At 41.1% G+C, this 19,178-nt stretch overlaps 1 protein-coding gene across 1 annotated transcript in view; it reads left to right on the top strand.

The window, feature by feature from the left end:
• Window positions 1-8,061, top strand: part of LOC112219205 (forkhead box protein P2-like) — a 31,330-nt gene extending 23,269 nt beyond the window's left edge. Inside the window, exon 8 of the mRNA XM_042301375.1 lies at window positions 7,057-8,061. Coding sequence (XP_042157309.1) covers window positions 7,057-7,129 — 73 coding nt within the window. The 3' untranslated portion in view covers window positions 7,130-8,061. The remainder of the gene's footprint in view (window positions 1-7,056) is intronic.
• Window positions 8,062-19,178: the final 11,117 nt, after the last annotated feature.

Here is a 19,178-nt window from a genome sequence, read left to right as displayed (position 1 = left end):
TGTATAGCGTCATGTGGGCAAGCTTTTTTCTGATGTCAACGTTGTGAGTAGAGTGCCCCCGGGGTTATGGTTTGGGCAGGCATAAGCTACGGACAACGAACACAATTGCATTCTAACGATGGCATGCACCGTGACGAGATCCTGAGGCCCATTGTCGTGCCATTCATCTGCCGCCATCACCTTATGTTTCAGCACGGCCCCGTGTCACAAGGATCTGTACACAATTCCTGGAATCTGAAAATGGCCCAGTTCTTCCAAGGCCTGCATACTCACCAGAAATAACATACATTGAGAATGTTTGGGATGGGCTGGATCGGCGTGTACGACAGAGTGTTCTAGTTCCTGCCAATATTCAGCAACTTTGCACGGTCATTGAAGAGGAGTGGGACAACGTTCCAAAGGCCACAATCAACAGCTTGATCAACGAAGGAGATGTTGCACTGCATGAGGCAAATAACATTCACACTGACTGGTTTTCTGATCCAAGCCCCTACTTTTTTTTTTTGGTATCTGTGACCAACAGATGCATATCTGCTTCGGGCTTGTAAGTAAGCATTTAACGGTAAGGTCTACACCTGTTGTGTTAGGCACATGTGACAAATAACATTTGATGTGAAATCCATAGATTAGGGCCTAATTAATTTATTTCACTGTAACTCAGTGAAATCTTTGAAATTGATGCATGTTGTATTTATGCTTTTGTTCAGAATAATAAGACAGTACATCACAAGTGTTTAGTAATATCACCCTTTCAATGCGTGTCACTCATCAACTCTTCCTTGTTTTTCTACAGATTTGCAGAAGAGATGCTTTTGAAATGGAATCCTCTGACTGCGATCCCCGTACAGGGACCAACATCAGGGGAAATTTCAGAGTGACAACTAAAAATACAACTTCGTATCATTAAACATTCTTGAAAATGCAAGTGTCTTACACCCTTCAAAAGATTAGAATCTTGGTAATCAAACTACGTTTTCCAATTTAAAATAGCTATTACAGAGAACAAATCCCATGCTTTTGTTTGAGAAGAGCAATCAAGAACAGAAACATTTTCCGCCATGACAGTTTTTACACATTCACATCTGAAGGTAAAATTCTGACTTACATTCTGATATCTTGCTCTTATTTCTCTTCCTGAGTGACCCATTGATCAAATGAAGTGCCGTTTTCTTTGATAAAATCCATTTTTATAGCCTAAATCAAAACATTTTGTAAACAGTTTGTGCCGTGAATTCCATCTCTATCAATTTTTTACGGAGCATTCGGCGTGATTCACCCCTGTAAACAATTGTTTATCTAATCATGGTGGGTTTCAGTGCATTGCTCTGGATGTTTGCAACACAGCCAAATAACGTTGGTTTTTTTGCAGGTAGTATTGACCGAAATGAGCTGATTTGAAGACAACGATAAATGACTACCTTACGCACCAATAATTTTAGCGAAGCTTCATTGATTGACTATATTTCTGCCCAATGACCACTGATCTTCTTGAAATCTAGCTGGGTAGATAGCCAATGAGCTGAGGTAAACGCCAGTATGTAATGGTTTGGGGTTGGACCACAATTCCTTGGTTGTAATCCCACGCGCAGGGAACTCCATTCTCGCCTTGACGATCAGAGGAGTTGCTGTAAGGCTTTTTACATGCAGCTGTATTTCGGAAAGTTGTAGTTTCAACGATTTCATTGAAGATATCATGGCGAATAAATCATGTAAAGGGAAGTCAAACTCTAAAGTGAAAAAGTGAAAGTGAGACAGATTTTTTGTTTGAGGGATCTTGGAGTGTTATGATTCAAACGAACTGAGGAGCTGTTTCTGCAAGGACAGGACGTACTTCTGGATGGGTAAGTGCTAATGCCGTTTTATGAAATGTAAAAATATATATATAAAAAAATAATAATACAAAAATGTTTTTGCAATGAAATGTGTAGTTTGTGTGTGTGTGCGTGTGTTGGTTTGTTTGGGTGTGTGTATATATATATATATACACACACACACACACACACACACATACATACATACACAACAATGGCCGGAGTTGAATGGAACACCTTAGTGACTGTTCCCTCTGCTCTATACAATCAATACATATCTGTTTATTTTATGTGATGATAAAAGGCTCATACAATACAAATATTTTTTTAATGTTTTCTTTCACAGTGATAGCGACTCCGACTGGGAGCCCCCGGTGCCCGCTCTACCTGTGCCCCCAGTGGTGTTCATATGCCACAGTTCATTACTCCAGGCATGACTGTGCCTCAGGGCCAAAAGGGCACAGCATGGAGGCGTCGTTGTGTTCTGGGTCGCATGAAATGCACCACTTGTTCAGTTTGCCTCTGCTTTACATCAGAAAGAGACTGCTATGGGACATGACACAGGTAGCAAAATATTATGACGGGGTCTTCCAAGGTGTGTACTGTTTTTTGTTTTGTTTTTCATTTCTAATATTTTTTTTAAACATTTTTTTGTGTGTGTGTGTGTGTGTTAGAATTGCTTTTTGATATGTTGTATATAGTTATTTGCACTGCTGTATATAGTTATAGGTCATTTCACCAATTTGGCCACTTGGGTAACTTGTGTGGGACACCTGGGTGACTTCATGCTAAGTCAGTCTGAAACTTTGCACACCTACAGTTGCCCTCTTGTGTTATCCATCAAAATTATCTCCAGCATCCTATCTGACTGTGTGGCTATTCTAGTACATGTGAAAGATGATACTACAACAATAAAAAACAGAAAACGTATGCTCTTTCTTTCTCTTTTCTTCCACCAGATCTACTGTGTTATATTCTCCTACATTCAATTAACATCTCCACAAACTTCAGAATGTTTCCATTCAAATGATACCAAGAATATGCATATCCTTGCCTCTGGGGCTGAGCTACAGGCAGTTAGATTTGGGTATGTCTTCATGTGGAAATTGAGAACAAAGGGATGCAGCCATAACAGGTTGATACTGATGTCTGAATTGGGAGAGACCTTGCTCTCAGCATTAAAAATTTAAAGACTTACTTTTGATCATCTTTTTTTATTATTTAATCATAGTACTGTCAATGTGTTTGAGGGGGGTGTATTCTTCAAACGTGTCAGAGAACTCCTGTTTTAAATGGGACACCATACAGGAAGGTATAATATTTGCACATTGTTGTATTAACAGAACACTGCTTCTACAATATTATGTGGCGTATGGTTTACATGAAACTGTTACACTTGAAAGTTATCAAAACACTTTTAAAAATATCTACATAACTTTAGCAATTGCACTCATTTTACTAGGTAGGCTACTGAATGATGCCATAACTGATTTGACAGAGAAATATCAGTTAGATAGGAAATAGCTGCAGCTGGCTATGCTTGCTAGCTGCTGCAAAACGCGAGGTCAGTCCAGGCTTTAGCCTACACATAGAACTGAATTAGCTGACCATCTTGATATGGTGAGTCAGGAGGGGAGAAGTCCAACTTCAAAACTGTGTTCTCTCCATAGCAAAGCTATCTTTGCTTACCTTGCTGTACTCACTACTGCTTGTTTGTTGTGATTGAAAGGCAAACACACACCCAATAAACACCCACTGGGCGTGAGACACGCATTTGACCCTCTTCACATACAGTAACAAATTTAAACGTGATTGGTTTAGTAAGGGTCCAAGACCCAAGGCACGTTTGTAAAGAAATGGAGCAGGCTGCCATGCAGACTGGACAGGCATGTTCATTTTCCGCTGAACGTTTATGAACTCAAAATGTTGTGTCAAAAGAGCAGCATGGCAACTTTTACCGCTGTTTTGTACACATACTTGTCAACAAATTAATTTGCTGTCACTCCTGTTCCTGTCGCAGAATGCTTCCTTATGTCAGCAGGTGATGATAGGCTATAGCCCTAATACTAGTGATTTAATCCACCACTTGCATGAGCCCAGATACATAGGCTACATTATTTACCTTGTTTGGTCAATGTAAATTTAGCAATAGGTTCATTAGGCTGTAACATCAAAAAGGCAGCATTCAGCAGGAATTTTGGTAGGATGACCAGATTTGTAAAACTGTTGTGAACGTTATTTTGCACAAACAGATTGTGCACCCAAATGTGTTACTGTTTCTAGCGGGAGGACAATACATTAATTTGTGTTGGGTTTAGGGGCAGATTTGTCATCTTCAGGAGATTTTATGTATTTATTTTATTTGTTCTTTCACAATAGCTGATGGAAGTCATTAGAACAATTCTCATCCCCTACTATGGGCTATAAGACTAATTTGTGTGCTTTTCTCAACAAGAACACTACTGTTATTACACAGACTTATTATTTCACTTACTAATATTGCTGGTGTAATTGGAAATCTGATATGCTAACTCGTGTCCATGCATTTTTGTAAGAATTTATGAACAGTGTTGAGTACAGGCTAAGTCATAAAATGAGAATAGGTTATATTGAAATGCCCCTTGCTCCAATATACTGTTTGTCATGTTAGTGTTGTGCACAAGCCTGCTAGACAAAAATGGGAGTCAGAAATGCAGAAGATGTTGCCCATGTATGCAGTGTTTCCCAGCTCCACCCCTTGAGTACCCCCAAAAGCACACATTTTTTACGTTGCCCCGGACAAGCACACCTGATTCAACTAATCATCAAGCCCTCAATCAGTTGAATCAGGTGAGTTTGTCTGGAGTTACAATAAAACTGTGTGCTGTTGGGGGTACTCAAGGATTGGAGTTGGGAAACATTGAGTAGAGTAAGATGATTAAAAGTTTTGCAAATCAGACTCAACCACCTGAAGATTTACATTATTTAGATTTTTCTTAAATGTGGAGTAATTTGTAGAAATCAAATGTCACATGAACATAGATCAGAGGTAGCCAACCCTCTTGTAGAGCTACCACTAGGCAGGGATAGCCAATTTCACCCAAATGAATTATATTTTAATTTAACATATTTACATGTTTGTTTCTTATGGACAAGGAGAGACTGCATGTTTAACCACTGCCACCAACCGTTAATATTAGCATTTTCTAACCAAAAACCAATGTAATTATTATATATTTTTTTTAACTAATCAAGTCAGTTAAGAACAAATTCTTCTTTACAATGACATCCTACCCTGACCAAACCCTAACGACGCTGGGGCAATTGTGCGCCACCCTATTTAATGTCCCCCAGTTAGCATACTCTAAATGGCCAAATAATGGCCAAATAATCTCAAAGTAACTTCAAACAAAGTGGTCAAATGTTTAGTGTGTATTCAACTTTAAAAGAATGATTTTTAACATGTTTATTCCACCCTGGTCAAGGGCCTAAGCAATGTGGAAATATGTAGAATTGGAGGAAATTATAGTAACCGCACTATAACTTTCCCAGTTGGGACAATACATACAGTGCCTTGCGAAAGTATTCGGCCCCCTTGAACTTTGCAACCTTTTGCCACATTTCAGGCTTCAAACATAAAGATATAAAACTGTATTTTTTTGTGAAGAATCAACAACAAGTGGGACACAATCATGAAGTGGAACGACATTTATTGGATATTTCTTTTTTAACAAATCAAAAACTGAAAAATTGGGCGTGCAAAATTATTCAGCCCCTTTACTTTACCCTTTTCAGTGAGGATCTCTGAATGATCCAATGTTGACCTAAATGACTAATGATGATAAATACAATCCACCTGTGAGTAATCAAGTCTCCGTATAAATGCACCTGCACTGTGATAGTCTCAGAGGTCCGTTAAAAGCGCAGAGAGCATCATGAAGAACAAGGAACACACCAGGCAGGTCCGAGATACTGTTGTGAAGAAGTTTAAAGCCGGATTTGGATACAAAAAGATTTCCCAAGCTTTAAACATCCCAAGGAGCACTGTGCAAGCGATAATATTGAAATGGAAGGAGTATCAGACCACTGCAAATCTACCAAGACCTGGCCGTCCCTCTAAACTTTCAGCTCATACAAGGAGAAGACTGATCAGAGATGCAGCCAAGAGGCCCATGATCACTCTGGATGAACTGCAGAGATCTACAGCTGAGGTGGGAGACTCTGTCCATAGGACAACAATCAGTCGTATATTGCACAAATCTGGCCTTTATGGAAGAGTGGCAAGAAGAAAGCCATTTCTTAAAGATATCCATAAAAAGTGTTGTTTAAAGTTTGCCACAAGCCACCTGGGAGACACACCAAACATGTGGAAGAAGGTGCTCTGGTCAGATGAAACCAAAATGGAACTTTTTGGCAACAATGCAAAACGTTATGTTTGGCGTAAAAGCAACACAGCTCATCACCCTGAACACACCATCCCCACTATCAAACATGGTGGTGGCAGCATCATGGTTTGGGCCTGCTTTTCTTCAGCAGGGACAGGGAAGATGGTTAAAATTGATGGGAAGATGTATGGAGCCAAATACAGGACCATTCTGGAAGAAAACCTGATGGAGTCTGCAAAAGACCTGAGACTGGGATGGAGATTTGTCTTCCAACAAGACAATGATCCAAAACATAAAGCAAAATCTACAATGGAATGGTTCAAAAATAAACATATCCAGGTGTTAGAATGGCCAAGTCAAAGTCCAGATCTGAATCCAATCGAGAATCTGTGGAAAGAACTGAAAACTGCTGTTCACAAATGCTCTCCATCCAACCTCACTGAGCTCGAGCTGTTTTGCAAGGAGGAATGGGAAAAATGTCAGTCTCTCGATGTGCAAAACTGATAGAGACATACCCCAAGCGACTTACAGCTGTAATCGCAGCAAAAGGTGGCGCTACAAAGTATTAACTTAAGGGGGCTGAATAATTTTGCACGCCCAATTTTTCAGTTTTTGATTTGTTAAAAAAGTTTGAAATATCCAATAAATGTCATTCCACTTCATGATTGTGTCCCACTTGTTGTTGATTCTTCACAAAAACATACAGTTTTATATCTTTATGTTTGAAGCCTGAAATGTGGCAAAAGGTCGCAAAGTTCAAGGGGGCCGAATACTTTCGCAAGGCACTGTATATTGATTGACACACATCGTTTGGTTGGTTGGTTGGTTGATTGATTGAGAAGAACTAAGTCATCTTGATAATGTATGTTTTTTTATCGCAGGCCCCTCGTTGTCAAGGAAGAGGAGACGCCACCAGTGATTAAGAATTTGAAGGATAAAGAATGTCTGATGTAATTGCTGACAACAGCAAATCCCAGTCCAGAGATGCAGCAGGACATGGAGCAAAAGAAGGGACATCAATCAGATCTGGAATAACAATAGGAACCTCAATGATTGAATATAGCTACAACTCAACATCCTGACTCTGACACCAACGCCTTCTAACTCTGAAGCTGTCCTAATATGGACACCGTAATCTGGAATGGACTCCACCAGGTCAGAAACCTTACTGACTGGCCTTTGTTGCCCAACTCTATTTTATTGTTAATAAGACTTACATTCCATGACAGTGAGAACTCTCAACTTCCAGTGTGTCCAGTTTGCATTTGTTTCTCTAACTGGAAAAAAATATCCTTTATAATCACTTAATGTAATAATGGCTCACAGATTATGTTAATTCGTTTACAATATTATGAGACGTGCAAACTATTGCATTGTAGTGATTTTTTATTCATGATGGTCTTCTCTGTCAAAGTGTTTTTTGCAGAACTGTAAACATATTATTGTAACATGCACCCAAGGAGTACATCAAAACAATATATTGAATATGATTGCTTCTCTTGAAATCTTTAGCCCACAACACAAAAAACATGCATACCAAACATAATAAAATCTGAACGAGCCGCAGTGGTTTGACCAGGACCGTGTTCTTTAGGCACACAACAGAAAACGTTTTAAAGCGTATTGCAATGGAGAGTGTAAATGAGACTTTCTTATTGGACATGTCCAGGTATTCTATCCCTGTTTCAGTCCATTTTCTTCCATTTGGTGCCTAATGTGCACAACCCAGATGCAAATATGTGATTCGCAGAGATACGTAAGCTTGTTTAATGTTTAATCGTTGTCTTGTCTTTGACTTGCTTCTAAAAGTAAGAGATGTAAATGTGACAAGTATGTCCTATGTCTACTTCTGTTTGGCTCATGCAATATAGTAGTTACACAAATCCAAAAACACAGTTTTTACGACACAATAAATTAATTTGAATTACAATGTGTGTTTGAACAGTGGGGAACCATAATGGCCTATTTTTTTATTTTACTTATTTAAATAGGCAAGTCAGTTTGGAAAAAATCTTATTTTCAATGACGGCCTAGGATCAGTGGGTTAACTGCCTGTTCAGGGGCAGAACGACAGCTTGGGGATTTGAACTTGCAAACTTTCGGTAACTAGTCCAACGCTCTAACCACTAGGCTACCGTGCTGCCCCATCCCCCAAAAATGTTTGTTTTTATTTCATGTTAGTCTTTGATGTTTTAAATTATATTATGATTTCTTCACTTCAGTTTGTGTTGGAAAAACACTGAAGAGAAAAAAAAATATCCAATCAGGATTTTTCTTTGGTGCCCTTTGGGGAGAAAAATCGATCTAGCTATGTCAGCCACTGGCTAGGTCCTCAGAAGGTAGACCAGGGATGAGCAACTTTGATGGTGGTGGGGGCCACAAAAAAATCTAAACTCATCATGAGGGGCCGCAGTTGCTCACGGTTTTGTGTACCCATATCCCCAAAATGTTACGATTTAGAGTTAAATTCGTGCAATCTAAACATTTTGCCAAGGGGTGTAAAGAAAAACTTGCCGTTTTAAAGCAATTTTGCTACTATTCTGACCTGTTTCAGGAAACTAGGCGTATGTCGCAGGTCACTTCTTCACAGGAGAGCCATTTGAACTTATACTTTTTTTTGGCAGAAATGCCTTCTCGAACATGTGAACTTTCATGTGCCTTAATAACAAACGTGTATGCCATCTGTAAATACAAATAAAATTGTTAAATTATGAGCCTAGTTGGTTTTGCCGCAGAAAAAGTCAGCAACCTTCCCACTAGCCGTGATTGGCTGAGATAATGAGTGGGCTGGAAATGCTGAGAGATGAGTTTGGACTGATCTGCCATATAGCACGCTTCTGTCTATTTGAGCTGGTCAGTAAAACTGCATGAGTGCTGCTCTCCACTTTCTGGAGGCCCGAGTTTTGAAATCAGTGGAATTTGAGTATGATGGCTATAGAGATGGAGAAAACACCTGTCTCCAGATTACATCTTCAAACTAAGGCATCCGTGACAGGAGACGCTAACCCCATACATAGGATAACCCAGGCATAACTGTTTTGGTTCCAGGTAGAACCCTTTTGGGTTCCATGTAAATCCCTTTCCACAGAGGGTACTACATGGAACCCAAAAGGGTTTTTACCTGGAACCAAAAAGGGTTCTCCTATGGGGACAGCCAAATAACCCTTTTAGAGTGTATACACAACTGTAATCCCGTCCCCTGACAGGAAAAGTGGAAGAGTTGCACAATTATTGCATCGACACAATTACACTTAGCTCCTCAACAAAAACTTGTTTGGTGGAATCCTAAAATCTACCTGAGAATAGATTTTTAGGAATCTCCAGGTGGTGACCATGGCCCCTACACAAATGTGTATTCAAATAGTCATCCAGTCAAACACAGATAGACATAGCCCCTACCAATTTACAATTCCTACTAATTCCTTATAGGGCATGGTTTAACCACTACACTCTGAAAATAATTATAGGACAGGAAAATGTTCTGCCAGGACTTGGTGTGGGTGAGAAGTCAGCAGGTGGTGGTTAAAAGTGTTGGGCCAATAACTTAAAGGTCACTGGTTTGAATCCCTGAGCCGACCTTGGTGAAAAAAATCTGTTGATGTGCCCTTGAGCAAGGCACTTAACCATAGCCGCAGGATTATGTATGGAGGTGGGTGTGGAAGAATATGTTTTTCTGCATGTGCTACAGATCGCTATATCAGTCCGCTCCTGTAAATTGCTCTGGATAAGAGCATCGGCTAAATGACTCAAATGTAAAATGTACATGTAGAAGTCTGGCTATAGAGTTTTGAACCATTTGGAGTTTATGGAGGGAGCTTGTGTTGATTTCAAAGAGTAGTGAGTTACAGAAGTCTAGTTGTGCAGAGATGAATATATGAATGAGGGTTTTAGCACCAGGACAGGAGAGGGAGGACCTGACTCCAGAGATGTAGCAGTGGTGGAAGAATGAGGTTGACAGTCTGTCAGATGCTAGGGGGTGGGGCTGCTGCATTTTTTTTGCCCAAGCTACAGACGGACATATTAGACGTCTAAAACAGGACTAGTAATACCTTTGTGAGAAATAAATAAATAAATCTGCAATTAATTATACATATATATTTGACCGACCAGTTTGATTCGGTCTTATATTGAAAAATGTGAAATTTTATTTTTACATTGGATAAAAGTAGAGACAAAATTGTATATCATCCACTACAGTTGAGGAACAATGGGGAAGTTATTCTGCTGTGAATGTTGATAAACTTGTAACCCTACTTTTGAGAAAATGGCACTTCAGTGTTTTGTTACACCTATAGTCACTTCGCCCTCACCTACATGTACAGATTACCTCAACTAGCCTGTACCCCTGCACACTGACTTGGTACCGATGCCCCCTGTATATAGCCTTGTTATTGTTGTTCTTATTGTGTTACTTTTTATTTTAGCCTACTTGGTAAATATTTCTTCTTCTTATATCTTCTTGAACTGCACTGTTGGTTAAGGGCTTGTAAGTAAACTTCACGGTAAAGTCTACACTTGTTGTATTCGGCGCAGGTGGCAAATAAAGTTTGATTTGATTTGTATAGCACTTGATCTGCATTTGATCTGTATAGTAATAGTTACTTATACAGCTGATATAAGGACATGACATGAGACCGGAGTAGAAACTAATGTGGGCATGTTTAATGCTTTCCACAGGACAAAAAAATCCAAGCATTGCAATGTACGTAAAAAAGGGGGGTGTTAGAGATCCATAAAGGGGCAAACTAGAATATCAATACACAACATATTCCTCCCCTTTACTTTTGATATCTTGTAAGGAAAACGTAAATATTCACTGTTTTTCATATTATTTTCTTTTCAACATAACTGTTCTCTTTATGTACATAAAGGAACTTTTCAGACTAACCTTTTCTGACCTAGGGAAAGAGGGAAGACTGCCTCATTTCCCAGACTTAACCCTGGGGTGTATTCTGCCCCAATTTCGGAGGTTAGTCTGAACTAAATATTCAACCTGTCACCTTTCAGGGGTCGTCTTTATTTTGCAGGGTAATGACGACGTACAGGTGAGTCTACAGTCCCATTGACTCTGAGTCTGAGTGGTGATGGTGTATGCCCAGAATGGGGTGTAACAGTACCCTGAATAGGCACTCTGGCTGTTTCAGGTGAGTCAGGTGCACTTTCCACATTTGTAGGTTGCTGTTGTGGATGTTCAGGGGATGGCTCGTAGTCATGGAAGGTCTCCAGTAGCTGATCTTGGTTTGCCACTTGACATGAGTCATCTCTGAGGTTGGTTCCTGGCAACATTTGATCCACATGTCTCCTCCAGATTATGTTCTCCGGTGTGGGAACTGTGTAGGACACAGGCCCTGTTTGTGCGACCACTGTTGCTGGTACTCACTTTGAACTTTTGTAGTAGCTCCAAACAAGAACTCTCTTTGAAGCTTCTGTCTTTTGTCTCTCCACCTGTGCTCTCTGTTGTGTCTGTACAACCTGTTTAGTCTTTGGAAGTCTCAGGACATCGAGCATCGAGTCGCGTGTGAAGCGGTCTTTTCATCATGGCTGACACAGGTGTCACTTTGGTTGTAGCATGGGGGGGTGTTTTTGTAGGTCAACAGGAAGGTGTTTAGGCACCCATTGAGAGGACCTGTTGCCTTGTGATGATTTTAAAGCTTGCTTCATCATCTGAATAAATCTTTCAGCTAGGCCGTTCGTTGCAGGGTGATACGGCGATGAATTGATGTGCTGAATTCCATTTGCCTCCATGAATGACCACAACTCTTCAGACACCAGTTGGGGGCCGTTATCGCTAACGAGTTGCGTTGGCAATCCGATGCGACTGAAGATTGACCGTAGTGCTTCGATGGTTCTCTCTGCTGAGGAGCTCTTCATCATTGTGACCTCAGGCCATTTGCTGTGAGAGTCAACTATGACAAAGAACATACCAGTGGGCCTGCATAGTCTATGTGGCCTCGCTGCCAAGGCTCCTCTGGGAAGTCTCATGGGTGTAGTGGTGCTAGCTGAGGCATGTTAGCTAATAGCTAATAGCTAACATGGACTGTTAGCTAATAGGTCCATCGGCCAATTTCTCGTGCCACTATTTCTATTTTGCCAATCGGCCTGGGCCCCTTTTACCACACAAAGCCCTGCTTATCCATCATGACTGGACTACTGACATAATCTAACCAATGTTTTTCTTTCCCAACAGGCCCCTTCGTTGCGACGTCCCCTGAATGCCCATCTGCTAGCCACTAGCTGTCTAGAGCATATTGGACTGTTAGCTGAATAGATCCATTTGCCAATTGGACTGGACCCCTCTGCTACACGGAACTCTACTAATCCATCACGACTGGTCTATTGACGGAACCGCACGAGGAGGCTAAACCAGACTTCTCTCCGTCGCGACGTCCCTCTAAGGCCCTTTCTGCTAGCTTGCTAGCCCTGGCCTGCTAGCTGTCTGAATCACTGTGTCTCCAGCCAGCCCAACCATTCACTGGACCCTTATGATCACTCGGCTATGCATGCCTCTCCCTAATGTCAATATGCCTTGTCCATTACTGTTCTTGTTAGTGATTATTGTTTTATTTCACTGTAGAGCCTCTAGCCCTGCTCAATATGCCTTAACCAACCATGTTGTTCCACCTCCCACATATGCAATGACATCACCTGGTTTAAATGTTTCTAGAGACAATATCTCTCTCATCATCACTCAATGCCTAGGTCTACCTCTAATGTACTCACATCCGACCATACCTTTGTCTGTACATTCATTATGCCTTGAATCTATTCTATCTGGCCAGAAACCTGCTTATTTTACTCTCTGTTCCAAACATACTAGATGACCAGTTCTTATAGCCTTTAGCCGTACCCTTATCCTAGTCCTCCTCTGGTGTTGTAGAGTTTAATCCAGGACCTGCAGTGCCTATCTCCACTCCTATTCCCCAGGTTCTCTCATTTGTTGACTTTTGTAACCGTAAAAGCCTTGGTTTCATGCATGTTAACATTAGAAGCCTCCTCCCTAAGTTTGTTTATTCACTGCTTTAGCACACTCTGCCAACCCGGATGTCCGAGCCATGTCTGAATCCTGGCTTAGGAAGGCCACCAAAAACCCTGACATTTCCCATCCCAAACTATAACATTTTCCAACAAGATAGAACTGCAAAGGGGGCGGAGTCAAGGAAGAGGAGACGCCACCAGTGATTAAGAATTTGAAGGATAAAGAATGTCTGATGTAATTGCTGACAACAGCAAATCCCAGTCCAGAGATGCAGCAGGACATGGAGCAAAAGAAGGGACATCAATCAGATCTGGAATAACAATAGGAACCTCAATGATTGAATATAGCTACAACTCAACATCCTGACTCTGACACCAACGCCTTCTAACTCTGAAGCTGTCCTAATATGGACACCGTAATCTGGAATGGACTCCACCGTACGGTCAGAAACCTTACTGACTGGCCTTTGTTGCCCAACTCTATTTTATTGTTAATAAGACTTACATTCCATGACAGTGAGAACTCTCAACTTCCAGTGTGTCCAGTTTGCATTTGTTTCTCTAACTGGAAAAAATATCCTTTATAATCACTTAATGTAATAATGGCTCACAGATTATGTTAATTTGTTTACAATATTATGAGACGTGCAAACTATTGCATTGTAGTGATTTTTTATTCATGATGGTCTTCTCTGTCAAAGTGTTTTTTGCAGAACTGTAAACATATTATTGTAACATGCACCCAAGGAGTACATCAAAACAATATATTGAATATGATTGCTTCTCTTGAAATCTTTAGCCCACAACACAAAAACATGCATACCAAACATAATAAAATCTGAACGAGCCGCAGTGGTTTGACCAGGACCGTGTTCTTTAGGCACACAACAGAAAACGTTTTAAAGCGTATTGCAATGGAGAGTGTAAATGAGACTTTCTTATTGGACATGTCCAGGTATTCTATCCCTGTTTCAGTCCATTTTCTTCCATTTGGTGCCTAATGTGCACAACCCAGATGCAAATATGTGATTCGCAGAGATACGTAAGCTTGTTTAATGTTTAATCGTTGTCTTGTCTTTGACTTGCTTCTAAAAGTAAGAGATGTAAATGTGACAAGTATGTCCTATGTCTACTTCTGTTTGGCTCATGCAATATAGTAGTTACACAAATCCAAAAACACAGTTTTTTACGACACAATAAATTAATTTGAATTACAATGTGTGTTTGAACAGTGGGGAACCATAATGGCCTATTTTTTTATTTTACTTATTTAAATAGGCAAGTCAGTTTGGAAAAAATCTTATTTTCAATGACGGCCTAGGATCAGTGGGTTAACTGCCTGTTCAGGGGCAGAACGACAGCTTGGGGATTTGAACTTGCAAACTTTCGGTAACTAGTCCAACGCTCTAACCACTAGGCTACCGTGCCGCCCCATCCCCCAAAAATGTTTGTTTTTATTTCATGTTAGTCTTTGATGTTTTAAATTATATTATGATTTCTTCACTTCAGTTTGTGTTGGAAAAACACTGAAGAGAAAAAAAAATATCCAATCAGGATTTTTCTTTGGTGCCCTTTGGGGAGAAAAATCGATCTAGCTATGTCAGCCACTGGCTAGGTCCTCAGAAGGTAGACCAGGGATGAGCAACTTTGATGGTGGTGGGGGCCACAAAAAAATCTAAACTCATCATGAGGGGCCGCAGTTGCTCACGGTTTTGTGTACCCATATCCCCAAAATGTTACGATTTAGAGTTAAATTCGTGCAATCTAAACATTTTGCCAAGGGGTGTAAAGAAAAACTTGCCGTTTTAAAGCAATTTTGCTACTATTCTGACCTGTTTCAGGAAACTAGGCGTATGTCGCAGGTCACTTCTTCACAGGAGAGCCATTTGAACTTATACTTTTTTTTGGCAGAAATGCCTTCTCGAACATGTGAACTTTCATGTGCCTTAATAACAAACGTGTATGCCATCTGTAAATACAAATAAAATTGTTAAATTATGAGCCTAGTTGGTTTTGCCGCAGAAAAAGTCAGCAACCTTCCCACTAGCCGTGATTGGCTGAGATAATGAGTGGGCTGGAAATGCTGAGAGATGAGTTTGGACTGATCTGCCATATAGCACGCTTCTGTCTATTTGAGCTGGTCAGTAAAACTGCATGAGTGCTGCTCTCCACTTTCTGGAGGCCCGAGTTTTGAAATCAGTGGAATTTGAGTATGATGGCTATAGAGATGGAGAAAACACCTGTCTCCAGATTACATCTTCAAACTAAGGCATCCGTGACAGGAGACGCTAACCCCATACATAGGATAACCCAGGCATAACTGTTTTGGTTCCAGGTAGAACCCTTTTGGGTTCCATGTAAATCCCTTTCCACAGAGGGTACTACATGGAACCCAAAAGGGTTTTTACCTGGAACCAAAAAGGGTTCTCCTATGGGGACAGCCAAATAACCCTTTTAGAGTGTATACACAACTGTAATCCCGTCCCCTGACAGGAAAAGTGGAAGAGTTGCACAATTATTGCATCGACACAATTACACTTAGCTCCTCAACAAAAACTTGTTTGGTGGAATCCTAAAATCTACCTGAGAATAGATTTTTAGGAATCTCCAGGTGGTGACCATGGCCCCTACACAAATGTGTATTCAAATAGTCATCCAGTCAAACACAGATAGACATAGCCCCTACCAATTTACAATTCCTACTAATTCCTTATAGGGCATGGTTTAACCACTACACTCTGAAAATAATTATAGGACAGGAAAATGTTCTGCCAGGACTTGGTGTGGGTGAGAAGTCAGCAGGTGGTGGTTAAAAGTGTTGGGCCAATAACTTAAAGGTCACTGGTTTGAATCCCTGAGCCGACCTTGGTGAAAAAAAATCTGTTGATGTGCCCTTGAGCAAGGCACTTAACCATAGCCGCAGGATTATGTATGGAGGTGGGTGTGGAAGAATATGTTTTTCTGCATGTGCTACAGATCGCTATATCAGTCCGCTCCTGTAAATTGCTCTGGATAAGAGCATCGGCTAAATGACTCAAATGTAAAATGTACATGTAGAAGTCTGGCTATAGAGTTTTGAACCATTTGGAGTTTATGGAGGGAGCTTGTGTTGATTTCAAAGAGTAGTGAGTTACAGAAGTCTAGTTGTGCAGAGATGAATATATGAATGAGGGTTTTAGCACCAGGACAGGAGAGGGAGGACCTGACTCCAGAGATGTAGCAGTGGTGGAAGAATGAGGTTGACAGTCTGTCAGATGCTAGGGGGTGGGGCTGCTGCATTTTTTTTGCCCAAGCTACAGACGGACATATTAGACGTCTAAAACAGGACTAGTAATACCTTTGTGAGAAATAAATAAATAAATCTGCAATTAATTATACATATATATTTGACCGACCAGTTTGATTCGGTCTTATATTGAAAAATGTGAAATTTTATTTTTTACATTGGATAAAAGTAGAGACAAAATTGTATATCATCCACTACAGTTGAGGAACAATGGGGAAGTTATTCTGCTGTGAATGTTGATAAACTTGTAACCCTACTTTTGAGAAAATGGCACTTCAGTGTTTTGTTACACCTATAGTCACTTCGCCCTCACCTACATGTACAGATTACCTCAACTAGCCTGTACCCCTGCACACTGACTTGGTACCGATGCCCCCTGTATATAGCCTTGTTATTGTTGTTCTTATTGTGTTACTTTTTATTTTAGCCTACTTGGTAAATATTTCTTCTTCTTATATCTTCTTGAACTGCACTGTTGGTTAAGGGCTTGTAAGTAAACTTCACGGTAAAGTCTACACTTGTTGTATTCGGCGCAGGTGGCAAATAAAGTTTGATTTGATTTGTATAGCACTTGATCTGCATTTGATCTGTACAGTAATAGTTACTTATACAGCTGATATAAGGACATGACATGAGACCGGAGTAGAAACTAATGTGGGCATGTTTAATGCTTTCCACAGGACAAAAAAATCCAAGCATTGCAATGTACGTAAAAAAGGGGGGTGTTAGAGATCCATAAAGGGGCAAACTAGAATATCAATACACAACATATTCCTCCCCTTTACTTTTGATATCTTGTAAGGAAAACGTAAATATTCACTGTTTTTCATATTATTTTCTTTTCAACATAACTGTTCTCTTTATGTACATAAAGGAACTTTTCAGACTAACCTTTTCTGACCTAGGGAAAGAGGGAAGACTGCCTCATTTCCCAGACTTAACCCTGGGGTGTATTCTGCCCCAATTTCGGAGGTTAGTCTGAACTAAATATTCAACCTGTCACCTTTCAGGGGTCGTCTTTATTTTGCAGGGTAATGACGACGTACAGGTGAGTCTACAGTCCCATTGACTCTGAGTCTGAGTGGTGATGGTGTATGCCCAGAATGGGGTGTAACAGTACCCTGAATAGGCACTCTGGCTGTTTCAGGTGAGTCAGGTGCACTTTCCACATTTGTAGGTTGCTGCTGTGGATGTTCAGGGGATGGCTCGTAGTCATGGAAGGTCTCCAGTAGCTGATCTTGGTTTGCCACTTGACATGAGTCATCTCTGAGGTTGGTTCCTGGCAACATTTGATCCACATGTCTCCTCCAGATTATGTTCTCCGGTGTGGGAACTGTGTAGGACACAGGCCCTGTTTGTGCGACCACTGTTGCTGGTACTCACTTTGAACTTTTGTAGTAGCTCCAAACAAGAACTCTCTTTGAAGCTTCTGTCTTTTGTCTCTCCACCTGTGCTCTCTGTTGTGTCTGTACAACCTGTTTAGTCTTTGGAAGTCTCAGGACATCGAGCATCGAGTCGCGTGTGAAGCGGTCTTTTCATCATGGCTGACACAGGTGTCACTTTGGTTGTAGCATGGGGGGGTGTTTTTGTAGGTCAACAGGAAGGTGTTTAGGCACCCATTGAGAGGACCTGTTGCCTTGTGATGATTTTAAAGCTTGCTTCATCATCTGAATAAATCTTTCAGCTAGGCCGTTCGTTGCAGGGTGATACGGCGATGAATTGATGTGCTGAATTCCATTTGCCTCCATGAATGACCACAACTCTTCAGACACCAGTTGGGGGCCGTTATCGCTAACGAGTTGCGTTGGCAATCCGATGCGACTGAAGATTGACCGTAGTGCTTCGATGGTTCTCTCTGCTGAGGAGCTCTTCATCATTGTGACCTCAGGCCATTTGCTGTGAGAGTCAACTATGACAAAGAACATACCAGTGGGCCTGCATAGTCTATGTGGCCTCGCTGCCAAGGCTCCTCTGGGAAGTCTCATGGGTGTAGTGGTGCTAGCTGAGGCATGTTAGCTAATAGCTAACATGGACTGTTAGCTAATAGGTCCATCGGCCAATTTCTCGTGCCACTATTTCTATTTTGCCAATCGGCCTGGGCCCCTTTTACCACACAAAGCCCTGCTTATCCATCATGACTGGACTACTGACATAATCTAACCAATGTTTTTCTTTCCCAACAGGCCCCTTCGTTGCGACGTCCCCTGAATGCCCATCTGCTAGCCACTAGCTGTCTAGAGCATATTGGACTGTTAGCTGAATAGATCCATTTGCCAATTGGACTGGACCCCTCTGCTACACGGAACTCTACTAATCCATCACGACTGGTCTATTGACGGAACCGCACGAGGAGGCTAAACCAGACTTCTCTCCGTCGCGACGTCCCTCTAAGGCCCTTTCTGCTAGCTTGCTAGCCCTGGCCTGCTAGCTGTCTGAATCACTGTGTCTCCAGCCAGCCCAACCATTCACTGGACCCTTATGATCACTCGGCTATGCATGCCTCTCCCTAATGTCAATATGCCTTGTCCATTACTGTTCTTGTTAGTGATTATTGTTTTATTTCACTGTAGAGCCTCTAGCCCTGCTCAATATGCCTTAACCAACCATGTTGTTCCACCTCCCACATATGCAATGACATCACCTGGTTTAAATGTTTCTAGAGACAATATCTCTCTCATCATCACTCAATGCCTAGGTCTACCTCTAATGTACTCACATCCGACCATACCTTTGTCTGTACAT

The sequence above is a fragment of the Oncorhynchus tshawytscha genome, linkage group LG19 (genome assembly GCF_018296145.1).
Source record: "Oncorhynchus tshawytscha isolate Ot180627B linkage group LG19, Otsh_v2.0, whole genome shotgun sequence".
In the NCBI taxonomy this organism is placed as follows: domain Eukaryota; kingdom Metazoa; phylum Chordata; class Actinopteri; order Salmoniformes; family Salmonidae; genus Oncorhynchus; species Oncorhynchus tshawytscha.
The sequence above is the reverse complement of the archived record's forward strand: the minus strand, read 5'-3'. Positions and strand labels throughout refer to the sequence as shown.